This window comes from Protomyctophum parallelum, assembly GCF_964188405.1.
Source record: "Protomyctophum parallelum genome assembly, chromosome: 15".
Taxonomy (NCBI): Eukaryota; Metazoa; Chordata; class Actinopteri; order Myctophiformes; family Myctophidae; genus Protomyctophum; species Protomyctophum parallelum.
In genome coordinates this window covers 19,515,407-19,528,121 of record NC_139710.1, presented here as the reverse complement: position 1 = coordinate 19,528,121, position 12,715 = coordinate 19,515,407, and the positions used below count along the sequence as shown (strand labels likewise).

At 44.0% G+C, this 12,715-nt stretch overlaps 1 protein-coding gene across 2 annotated transcripts in view; it reads right to left on the bottom strand.

Annotated features, from left to right (window-relative positions):
• The window catches only part of kcnip3b (Kv channel interacting protein 3b, calsenilin), a 45,388-nt gene that overhangs the window by 6,213 nt on the left and 26,460 nt on the right, over positions 1 to 12,715 (bottom strand). Inside the window, exons 1-4 of one of the 2 annotated variants that reach the window (XM_083784968.1) lie at positions 7,848 to 7,951; positions 1,681 to 1,805; positions 1,476 to 1,545; positions 1,140 to 1,318 (exon numbers count right to left, since the gene is read on the bottom strand). In XM_083784968.1, the coding sequence (XP_083641094.1) occupies positions 1,140 to 1,318; positions 1,476 to 1,545; positions 1,681 to 1,805; positions 7,848 to 7,947 (474 nt within the window). In that variant the 5' untranslated portion in view covers positions 7,948 to 7,951. Of the gene's footprint in view, positions 1 to 1,139; positions 1,319 to 1,475; positions 1,546 to 1,680; positions 1,806 to 7,847; positions 7,952 to 12,715 lie in introns of those variants that run through there. The other variant, XM_083784967.1, reaches the window with a different exon arrangement.

Below are 12,715 nucleotides of genomic sequence, written 5' to 3'. Positions count from 1 at the left end.
CCAGGTGTTTTCTATGTGTCTATAGAGTTAACATTACTCTAATAGACCCCCAGGTGTTTTCTATGTGTCTATAGAGTTAACATTACTCTAATAGACCCCCAGGTGTTTTCTATGTGTCTATAGAGTTAACATTACTCTAATAGACCCCCAGGTGTTTTCTATGTGTCTATAGATTTAACATTACTCTAATAGACCCCCAGGTGTTTTCTATGTGTCTATAGAGTTAACATTACTCTAATAGACCCCCAGGTGTTTTCTATGTGTCTATAGAGTTAACATTACTCTAATAGACCCCCAGGTGTTTTCTATGTGTCTATAGATTTAACATTACTCTAATAGACCCCCAGCTGTGGTTAGAATATTGAAATAGGCCTTGCCTGTGTATTTTTGGTTTCTCAAAAGTCCCAAGCCCAATCGAAATTACAGTGATATTGAGATCACAATATCATCCCCCCCCTAACAGTTGTGGATGCGGCTTCAGTTCAGGTGGATCACCAATCATCATCACCACCCACTCGGAAAACCAGGCATACTCAATGAACTGGTGGGTGTGGCCACATAAAAACATAATTTCTCCTAGTATAATCATAGTACCTGATGATCATGTTTTAGGGGTGGGGGATCACGGCACTACCTCTTTAATGTTTCTCTGTGCGAATATATATATATATATATATATATATATATATATATATATATATATATATATATATATACACACACACACTTCTACGTACATAGCAGTGGTATACAGTGGGACTTAAGTTCCAAACTCTAAATCCATTCTGGTTATAATATAGCCAAACGTTTCTGTATTTCAATATATTTTACGCACTGCTTACAATCATATTTTCACATTCAGCACTTTTTAACACTTTTTGAAAAGTGCTATAACTATCATTAATTATTATTAAAACTGCAACAAAGCAAAGTATCCATAAACAAAATGAAAGAATCCACATGAAATATGATTTCTTATACAGGCTAAAAGCCTATTAATATACTCTGTAGTAGGATGTTGTCGCTTGCTGATAAGACATGATCTGCAAGCTAACAACGAATCACATTTCTGCATTGTTAACTTGAAGATCAGTACTCCATCGTGCATTGGATTATAAATGATGATAAACAACATGCACCTCTTTGGTGATGCATCCATCCTTATTGATGTCATACAAGTTAAAGGCCCAGTTGAGTTTCTCAGTGACGGTGCCCCTCAGCAGCACAGACAGACCAATGACAAAGTCCTCAAAGCGGATTGAGCCATTTCTGTCCATGTCAAATGCGTTGAATAGGAAATGAGCGTAGGTTGTCGCATCTGTGCCACAGCAGTTGAGAGGAGAGTGGGACGGAGTGACATAGGACAAAAGACAAAGACGAAAAAAGAACAGGATTGACCATGAAATAATTCAGAATGTAGAATGTAAGAACAAGAGCGGGTGAGAGGAGGGAAGAGTTTGTTGAAATCTCCTAACCTCCTTGGGGAAAAAACTGAGAATAGATGGACTTGAATGTCTCCTCATCAACCAAGCCACTGGGACACTCCTGCAAGATAGAGAGAGAGAGAGAGATGGGGGTGTCTGTATTGAAACATTTTAGGTGAATAAACAAACATTTAAAAGCAATCCATAAAACTCAGTCTCTGTTCTCATCCATAGACCATTTCATGGACTGACGTACATTTTTAAAGCCCCGGTAGAGAGACTGCAGCTCCTTCTTGGTGAACTTGGTCTGAGCCTGCAGCTGGTCCAGTCCCTCGGGCTGGTGACGCACCGTGGACAACTCCAAGTCCAAGTCACTACTGTCTGTGGGAGAGAGAGACAGAGAGAGAGAGACCCAGAGAGAGACAGAGAGAGAGAGAGAGAGAGAGAGAGAGAGAGAGAGAGAGAGGGAGAGAGGGAGAGAGATAGAGAGGTGGATGGATGGACAGAGAGAGACAGATAAATAGGGAAAGACAGAAGGACGGAGAGATCAAGAGAAAAAAGAGGCGGGGTGGGAGTCGAGGATGAGTGCATAGATGCAGGCCAACACAGAGGAAGGGAGGGAGGAGAAGGGAGAACACATCAAAAAGGCATTGGATATACTAGGTGCCGAGTTAGAGAGAGGACAAAAACGGGACTGAAAGAAGAGGAGATACTTTCTTTTATAGCGGAGTTGTCACCAACTCCGGGGGGGGATCTACAACTACAATGGAGCAAATAACAACTTGACTCAAGTTCAATCAAATCAAAGTTCAATCAAAAAGCGAATTACTGGGGTAATTTAAGTCGCAGCACCATTGGTTTCAGTTCACACATCAACACTAAGAGAAAGCACTGGGTGACTGGGAGAGAAGAGTGGGGGAAAAAAGTTCTCACAGTCCTCATACTCACCATCTTTAGACGGAGAAGGATGTGTGTTGATATAGATGGGGAAATAGACGGAGAAAGTGAAAGTGAGAGAGGAAGAAAGAGAGCGAGATTGAGAGCGAAAGAGACAGATTGAGAGAGAGAGAGAGAGAGAGAGAGAGAGAGAGAGAGAGAGAGAGAGAGAGAGAGAGAGAGAGAGAGAGAGAGAGAGAGAGCGAGAGAGAGAGAGATAGAGAGTGTGTGAGAGTAAATAGAGAAAGGTGGTAGAGCGACAGTGAGAGGACAAGAAAAACAACAAAGAAAACAATCAGGTTGGTTCAGTTACTGGGATGGAACTATGATGGTCAGCAAGTGGTCTGGAGAGGAAAGGAATCACGTTATTATTCTCAGAAAGCATCCAACAGAGCAGTGAAACAGCATGTATTGTATAGGTGTCTAATGTGAACCCAAAAGTATACTGTGAAGACAGGACGCCGTGTGAAGTCACAGCAGAGACCCTTCGTCTCATGTTCATTGGAAAAATTGGGCTGTGCAAACCAAACTGCAAAAACGTTCTCTGAACGTTGTTTACATTACATCAGAGTTACATGAACACCGGATTTTTGCTCCGTAGGACATACTCATCTTGTCACATACATTACAGTACAGACCAGTTACTATGTCCATGTTACTAGTTACTACCAGGGAGATAAATACTGCAGGAGTTGAACTGTGTGGGACTGGGACATAACGCTATATGATTCACACATTCCAAACCACCATGAGGGCTCTCTCACTTTCTCTGCCTTTCTAACACCAGACAGATTTGGACATTCCCATGTATACAGCAGGTGCAAAGTTTACATTTTTTGTTAAAAAACTAATTTTGTTCACAGTTCACATAGTTTGTGCACATGTAGCCATTTCTTGATGATATTTCTAGATCCTTTTTTGCAATTGTTACAGTATTATTCCTTATTGGTTGTGGAAGTTTTCCGTATGTCAAGGGCCTTCCTGTTCTCTCCTGTTTTTAATAAGGCACAATCAAAGAAAAAAATAACACTGTACACTTCAATAAACTCCCAAACTGCAGGTCTTCTTTTTATAAACTGCCAAATCATGCCAAAAACATCATTTATCCAGAACCTGAAAAATACAAAATCAGTCTTGCTGGTACTTGCTCCTTCAACTCATTGCCACCCCTCTCTGCTTACCCGCCCCACTCTGACACACACAAGCTTTACCCCTTTCCCATCTCTCTCTCTCTCTCTCTCTCTCTCTCTCTCACTCCATCCCAGGGGTTGTCTCACCGGTCTCTGTGATGTCAATGAGGCCCAGCAGGTGCATCAGTTTGAGGAACATGATCACTAGACAGACGATCCCCACAGTCTGGAGTCCTTCCGTCTCCCACCTTACGCTCATCCTGACTTTGAGCTCTTTCTAATCTCTCTTTCTCTGTCACTCAACTCGGTTGTGGTCCTTTTTGCTCTCCACCTCCCTCACTCCTATTACTACCGAGTACCGACCCCTACCCCTCTGTCAGCTTCAGAGTCATCATGCCTGCATTGCCTCTGTCTCAAACTGCCTTTGCAATTGTCTTTGCTAGCCCTACCTGATGCGTAAATCCCTGTCAATCACCGGCCACTTTCTTTCTGTCGCGCTGCTACTCTTTCTTCTTTCTTTTGACGATGTTATTCTCTCTTCAATTCCTCCTGTCAGTCGTCATTCAAGGTATATCCCGTGACGGACAGCTGCGACCTCAATGGACTGCTGGATCGAGGTCATGAAAGTGGATCAGATTGTTGCTGTGAAAACAGCTAAAAGAAAAAAAAAGTAGCTAAATAACCCCCCCTCCCCAAAAACAAAATACTACGAATTAAAACAAATAGAGTCTAATGTGTGAAATATCCAATCAGATTGACACCAGGCTTATATATAATTTGTAAAGGCATAATACTACAGTTGGTCGACTTACTCATAGATTAAAAACATCTCTGGTGATGAGAGGAAGCACACCAACACTTTTGCAAGTATTACTATCGTCTGCCGCCTCCTCAAGTTTATCCCTCCCCTACGCATCTTTCTCCTCTGCTAATTAACCTAAATGAAAGACACCAAAGAAATCCTGCTTCTGTCCCAGTTCCATTTAAAACGCTCGGTAAAGAACCGGGGACTTCGGGGTGCAGAATATCAGCACTGGATGTCAATAAACTCTAAACTGTTTTTGGCCGATGGGAGTTGGGACCTGAACAGTTCACTGACGATGACTTCAGGACCCAATGAATAAAACCATATTCCCATATTCAAGTTTTATTTGTCCCTGGCTCTCTAAGAACATCCTGCAAATTAATTTTGGGGGGGCTTTACCAGGCTACCTGATCCGCTTGCTGAGAAATAGTGCTTAACCCATTTATAGGCCTGACCTCGAAATCAAAAAAAAAATCTTCTAAATCCTTCAAATCCGTCAAAAATAGCAGACCTACAAGCTCGTAGCGTGCCACTCGGTGGCGCGCTATGAGCTTGTAGATCTGCTATTTTTCAATAGCTAAATGAATGGGTGCCATGCATCCCATGTTCCCAGTTAGCACTGTGATAGACTGTCTAATTGCTCTCATCTCTTCTGGGATCGTTAACACAGATTTAAGAACGTGCTGCCTGAGTGGAGTCTGGGGAACTGTCATCCAGCGAGAAACTAATACGAATACACTTAGCTGAAGATCCCCTGGGCACTGTGACACTTGATGACGTGACTCATTTCATTGTCAGTCTCTTTTCTTTTATTTTTTCTGTTCTTTTATGTGTTATCTCTGCTGTCCTCTAGTGGGGAAGAGGAAAGCAACAGAAGAAAATATTTGTGAGACATGGAGAGATACATTTTCACCACCAGTTGACTGAAACTGAGAATTACAGCTGTAGAAGGGGAACTTAATCCCAGGCCAAAACAACAAGTCCACTGTGGAAATGAATTGAGTGTTGTTGAAATGGCCTATCTCAAAGTACATGGAATCATCAAGGCTCCGATTATGAGACTGTAGTTGGTTGTGTGACTGTTGGACTCATTGTCAGGCACTGTATAAGTTAAAAAATGAGGAACGGAATTAAAAAGGCAACTGCCAACATGTTTCGACCTAACAGGTCTTCATCAGGGCAAGAATAATTCTTGCCCTGATGAAGACCTGTTAGGTCCTTCTCTTTTTATCTATGTCTTGATCCCGTTTTTGATGCGTGTGAGCACCTTTTTATCATTATCACATTTTGCTATCTCCATTGAGCACCTGGTTAGTTCCTCTTTTTTCTCTATTCACAGTACAATTACGCAATTACATGATTATTAATAACAGATCTATGAGTTAAATTCTGTTAAATGAACAAGCAAGCAAAGAACTGAGTGAGAGAACACAAATACTGTCTACAGATAACATAAATATTCACACTACCAAGACACAGAAATAGAAATAGAGTAAACACCAGATATCAGAGAGACCCAAAATAGGCTTATAGAGCTCTCCAAGGCTAGGCTAGCTCCAGGATGAGGAAATATCGATATCATCCCAAAATAGGCAAGACTGGGCACTGTGGGCAGGGTTTTACACAATGTTGTCATCGGAGCATGAAAGGAGAAGGCAACAATGGCAACAATCAAGTGACAGTCTGTCACTTTATATTTACACAAACGCAGATTTGAGTCAAGTTAATGGACTTTTCGTTTAGCACTAGAGACATAAACTTTGTAGCCGATGAGCCAACTATTTGTATTTGATGTTAACGGATAACATCTCGAGAGCAGGAGCAAGGGTCAAGAGACGGCGCCCTGTCAAAATTAACATGCTCGTTAGTTATGTTAGTATAGGCTTATCAGGTCCATCGGTTTAGAACCAGAGGCTTTTAATGTCAACATTGCTTAGAGAGAGAGACGGACGGACGGACAGACAGACAGACAGACAGACAGACAGACAGACAGACAGACAGACAGACAGACAGACAGACAGACAGACAGACAGACAGACAGACAGACAGACAGACAGACAGACAGACAGAGATGCTGTAGATGAGGGAGTGAAGCAAAGGAGGAAGATGATAAGATAAACAGTATAGCGGGGGGGGATTTAAAGTGTGTGTGGGAGTGGTTGTGTGTGTGTGTGTGTGTGTGTGTGTGTGTGTGTGTGTGTGGGAGGGGGGGGTACAGAGGCGATGGCCAGTGTCCTTCAGGGTCCTGGTGGAGGGTTCCAAGCACCGTATTTAGGCGGCCTCAGAGAAGGCCTGTTCAATAACAGCATGTATAATTGATGTGAAGTAATGCTAAACCTGTGTGTAGGCCCTGCCTCTCTGAAATATATGACCACAGAGAAAGGAAGGGAGTGAGAGAAAACGAGAGACAGACAGACAGACAGACAGTGTAGAAACAGCGAAGCAGAGAATCAGGGATTAAGAGTGTCACAGAGAAAAAGTGTCACAGAGAAAGTAGCCTCGGAAACCCAGACGTTTTTATTTCCAGGGAGAAAAAAAAAGTCTGGGACTGAGTCCACTTCAACACGGCATAGAGTAGCGCAAACGTCGATCACTCTCACTCTGCTGATTTCTGATCATCTGCACCTTTGTTAAATTGACGCACACACACACACACACACACACTCACACACACACACTCCTCTCTCTCTCTGTCGCTCTAATTAATTAGTCTCGTGTCGCGCAGCTGCATCTAGAATCTCCCGGCGGATCCTGCCGGGAGCTGCCTATGCCATAGAAAGCATAGGTGGACCCCAGGCTACAGAGAAAGTGACACAGAGTGAGAGACATGGTAAGATTTTTGCTTCCTGAGCAGCTGCAGATCGAAGAGATTGAGAGAGCGATGAATAATGAAAACACATTACTGGTGTTCCGTTGAGTTTTATAGCTTGCTTATGATGCCTGACCATATGAGAAGCACTAATGTACCGCCTGGAGCCTTTCAACTGTAATTTTTTTGCACCGTGTCTACAGGGCACTCTGGCTTGGTTGGCCTTTGTCCTAAAGCCTTCATCAAAGCAAACACCATTTAAAGAGCAATATCTGATATCTGCCTCCATTTAACTACTGTACCATCATCATGAAGTACATGCAGTAGGTCCAAAATGATTTGTTATGATAATAAAATAACAACTCATTGCATAAAAATCACACCACAGTGTGAAGTGAGTGGTGTCTTTTAACACGGTCAAATTAAGTATTTGATGACGTATGATGATGTCTGCTGATGATGTATTGACCCACATGATGTCAGAGGGGGAGGAATAATAAGGAATAGACACACATACACACAGAGCTACATGTTGGAGCGGTTAGCGTCGCTCAAAAAAATATAACAAATTAATGAATGAATTAGTTAATTAATTAGAATATCAAGTGTATGTTGTGAATTGAAATAAAAAAAGACAAACAATGAATTTATGTCATCCTGAGCTCAGTCACGTCTTACATGACATATACATAAATACACAGCTGTTAGTCAGGAAAGGAGGTGGGGGCCCAGAGGGCCCTTACCTTCAAGGGTTGACATAGGCTCCAGGATGCCAAACTGCTTGAGCACTGCCATGAAAAGGATGATGACAACACCAATGGCAAATAGTTCCATGCCCTCCATGATAGCGAAATGCTCTGGGCCAAGCCCGCACACAAAGGCCTGGCCCAGGGGAAAACCCGAAAGAAGGGGTAGGTTGGGCCCCTAGCTAGGCCAGTTAGACCACCTATGAAGCACTGTTCTTAAGAGAGGAAAGTGGGGCTGAAGCTAATCTGCAGTGGGAGACAGCATGGGTTTTTACGTCCAGGCACAGCATGAGAACGACAAGGCCAGCCAGCTGGGTGATGGTTGGTTTAATGTCAACAATGAAATGGAAAATACGTGGAAGTCGACATATATGGAGAACCTCCTTCTCTCCAACCATGAGGGAAAATGGAGGCTGCAGAGATCATTAATTTTAGTACATTAAAAGAGGCGGTCAGGGTCGCGTCCAAGATATTCCCGCTGCGCTCAAGAGGTACTGACAGGTGAAGTATACAGATTACAGTGCGGTACACCCTCTCACTCCAAACAAATGATCGTCAGTCTTCATTCAAGTCATCGTGTGCACTCGCGCCAGATACATTGCAATTACATGCAATACATATTCTATTTTATGTGACAATGTATTTAAAAACAAGCAGGAATTCCGATGAAGCCACATTATCATTTTTGGTTCATGAAAACTGTATGACTGACTTTTCAAATTAAGGAAGAGAGAGGCTGGCGGAATATAGCTGTCATACTGCAAAATACATTGAACCAGTATACCGAGGAGTCAGGACTTTTAGATCATATAAAACAATGGATCAATTATTGCAATTTGTTAAAACCTTCTAAACTCGAATATGACTAGGCCTACTCTATGTTTGGGAAATTAAATAAGACCCAAATACAACCTGACGTCCATGTCTCAGGACCATCCTTTTCTACATATTGCACCTGTAAGACAATGTGTTAAAGTTTTGTTAACTTAACCCGCTGACTCCCAAATGCTTGAGTGCTATTTTTAAGCTTCAATCTAACCATTTTCACGGTTCACATTTCTCGGGACCTGCCTGTCATTCCTTGCGTTTAGTCGGCTTTCCAGAGACCTCAAACAGAAGCGGAGTCTCACAACAGTCCCCTCTTTCTTTCAGTCCAATCAAATTCCTTGCACCGTGGAACAACTCTGGACACTTTATACTTGTGGCGTTCTTCGGCTATAGCTCAGTTGGAGCTGATGCAGTCTGCAATCCAGTATTCAGCTAAGTCCAGCTCCAGATATGGAAAAGAGTGGAGGCCCTTCACAGAGACTAGTGTCATCGAGGAGGAAAATCCTGAGAAGGAGCTGTGGGGGTGGAAGTCTCTCCAGTGACTACCTCCTCCACACATATTTTCACATCCCTCCCACTCTCATACACATCTACCTCTCTCTGTACTCAGCTGTTGCCATGAATTTGTTCTGCCCTCCCTTTGTTTCCTCATCACTCCAAAACTATGCCCCATAGAAAAACAAAACCTTAAGACGCCGAGGTGACAGTAGCCAATCCAGTGACTCGCTTCTGATCTCTCCCTCTTTCCCGCTGCTCTTCTCTCCGTCTGATTTGCTTTGTGCAACCCTGGGTCCGCTACCTCCTCGCTCCACCTCCATTGTGCAACCCTGGGTCCGCTACCTCCTCTCTCTGCTTTGTGCAACCCCGGGTCCGCTACCTCCTCGCTCCACCTCCATTGTCATTCCGTCACTTTGTCCGACCGCAGACCTTCTCGCAGATCCATTCATCCCACTCTCCGATTCTTTCTACCCACTGACTCTACACCGCATCCCTCTCTTCTTCTCCACTTCTCTCCCCAGACAGTAGTGCTAGGGGACTTGAGGTGAAGTCACATTACACGACTTCGACCAAGTGGTGGAAGATAGGGGGATCATAACCAAGGCTCCTCGTTGGTAAAAGTCATAAGCACGATTCACATCACATTATCATGATTACTCAATGGCTTTGGAAACATCATGCGTTTATTGGACAAAAACCTTGACTGTTAACTTTTACTCCTTTATTGGTCATAGACCATTTTGTGATTGTACAGATGACTACACAAATTGGTCATATTTCCTTTTAACAAATCTTGCACAATATTTAATGTTGTTGTTCCTCAGACTCCTTGAAAGCAAAGTGTTTCCAAACAGCTGAATTCGTTGACCAAAGGCTGTCTTTCCATCAGCTGGGCTCGAGCTGAACTAAATCTGCCATAGCCTGGTTGAGAGTGAGTTTGGCTTTTTAGGGAGGGGCGAAAGCGGACCACTCTAAAGGAAAGGGGTGCGCTGAATTTATAACACAAGATAAAACGAGAAACGGAATGCAGCACAAAAATTGTATCTCAATAAATGTTTAATAATCATTGGAACAAAAAACATCACAATTGAATACACTGTAAATGAACAGCCGTAAAACACGCACGCACGCACACGCACACACACACACACACACACACACACACACACACACACACACACACACACACACACACACACACACACACACACACACACAGAGAGATCAAATAGCAGGGACACCCCACCTCACCAATTACACTGCAGCTCACATTGAGTGCCTTGCGCTCTCTCTCTCTCTCTCTCCCTCTCGCTCTGTGTCTCTCTACCATGTCTCTCTCTCTCTCCCTCTCTATCTGTGTCTCTCTACATGTCAATTACAAATATAGCTGCAAGCAGCGATAAGGCGGGACCAAGGAGAGAGAGGCCGAACTTGTCCTTCAAGCCAAAGACCTTTCCTGCTGGTCGTGACCCGGTGGAGCTCATGGCGTTCCACCCACCGCCTTTTGCTTCAGAAGAGGACAGGCGGCTACACTGTCTCTGTCCAGTCAGGGCGATCAGACTGTACAGGGACAGGACAGCTCCCTTCAGACAGGGAGATCAACTCTTTGTCTCTTGGGCCTCCCACGCCAGGTGGCAGGGGAAGCCTATAACAAAGGTGAGGCTTTCACAGTGGATTGTAGAAGCTATACAACTGGCTTACACCAGTAGTGGGGTGGAGCTCCCTGAAGGGTTAAAAGCTCACTCCACGAGGGGCATGGCGGCATCCTGGGCCTTGGCACGGGGCGTCCCCATCCAGGATGTGTGCGCAGCGGCAAGTTGGTCGTCTCCCTTGACCTTTGCCACGTATTACAATCTTGACGTGGCACCCAGGGACTTAGCCCAAGCGGTCCTGGGTGCAGCAGCGCAATAATTGACAGTACATAGTGCCCCCACGTTCACATAAGCATTCCCTAGAATGGCTCTATGAGATGGTTAGCCATCGAGCCCGTTTCACGAGCACATAAGGCAGCTTGCTGTCGGCTCCTTAGTAGGGATTGATAGCAGTCGGACAGGTTGGTCTGTCCCGCTATCGGCTTTGTTCTACCTGGTCAGGGAACTAGGTAGCCTTTAATTGTCCTCCTTACGGGAGTATACACGTGCCACGCCTGAGGGTGGCGTGTGTGTCTCTTGATAGGTGGACCGTGGATCGGTCCTATCAGCCGGTGTGATCATACGGGAGTGTTATGATCCCCATATGACTCTTCGAGAGAGGAACTTAAGACAACTTCGGGTTACTTCAGTAACCTCAGTTGTATAAGTGACTCGAAGAAGAGAGTCATTAAGACGCCCTTCTGCTTTGTCAGCGGCAGAAAGGTAGATTGATAGGAATGACGCTCACGGGACCAACCCCCGGTTTTATACCGAGTGGGTGGGGTTGGGGATGTCACCGTGAGCGACACTTTCACGATCCAATGGAATTGTTCGTGAGTACATGCAGAGTTTCTGTGCTTTTGCGCCACCAGGTGGCGGCACCCCATATGACTCTCTTCTTCGAGTCACTTATACAACTGAGGTTACTGAAGTAACCCGAAGTTTTGGCTTATAACTCTTGAACCGTAGGTCGTAAAATTTCCCTGGATTCCTTGGGTCATGACGCATCTCCCCATATAGGCCACGCCCATTTCCGCCATGATAGATTTTCGGCCAATTTAGAATTTTGTCCAAAACACACTTGCTTTTTGCAAAATGTATTTTCTCCAAATCTCACAAAAATCTGTACACGTGATCTCTGGACCTTTCTGATGAAAACTCGAATGGCGGAACTTCGATAGTGCGTATCGTTCGGCCGTAATCGTCGTCCGGAGTTAGTGGGAGGGGCCCATTTCACAAAAAATGCCGCAAATCACGAACGGAATGTCCAATCCATCCCAAATTTGAATCAGATGTCCGGGGTGGTTCAATCAACCAAGTTCTAAATGTAACCGTTTGTCGCAAAAACATGAATTTTGGGGGTTAAATCCCCTCCGAATCACTTACGCATGATCACAGGGGTGACGCGACATTGTAATTGGCTGTCAACATTAGTGGGAGGGGCATATGTAAGCCACTGCGGCAACCACACTCTGCAATCTTTTTAAATTGCGAATTTTCTAGTTTTGTGTATGTGTGTGTGTGTGTGTGTGTGTGTGTGACTGTGTGTGTGTATGTGTGTGTGTGCACTGTGCAGTGTGCACACATGTGCATGTGTTAATGCATTGACTAGCTTGAGATGGGAGACCACAGTGAGAGATCAATAACTCTGTGGTGAGATGGGTTTCCTTTCCCCCATCGGATAGTATCCCTTTACCAGAGACATAAATCACAGCCTATACATTCACATTCACAAATTCACAAAAGGGTCTACATTGAATAATTACTCCATACTATGTTGTGGTGGCATTTCCTTATTTACTTCTTTGCTCGAAGAATTGTACATCGTACAATGCTGCGAGCTTGTAGATCTGCTTTTGTTTGCTATTTAGAAGTTTTTAATTACAGATAAAACCAAAACCTTTTGAT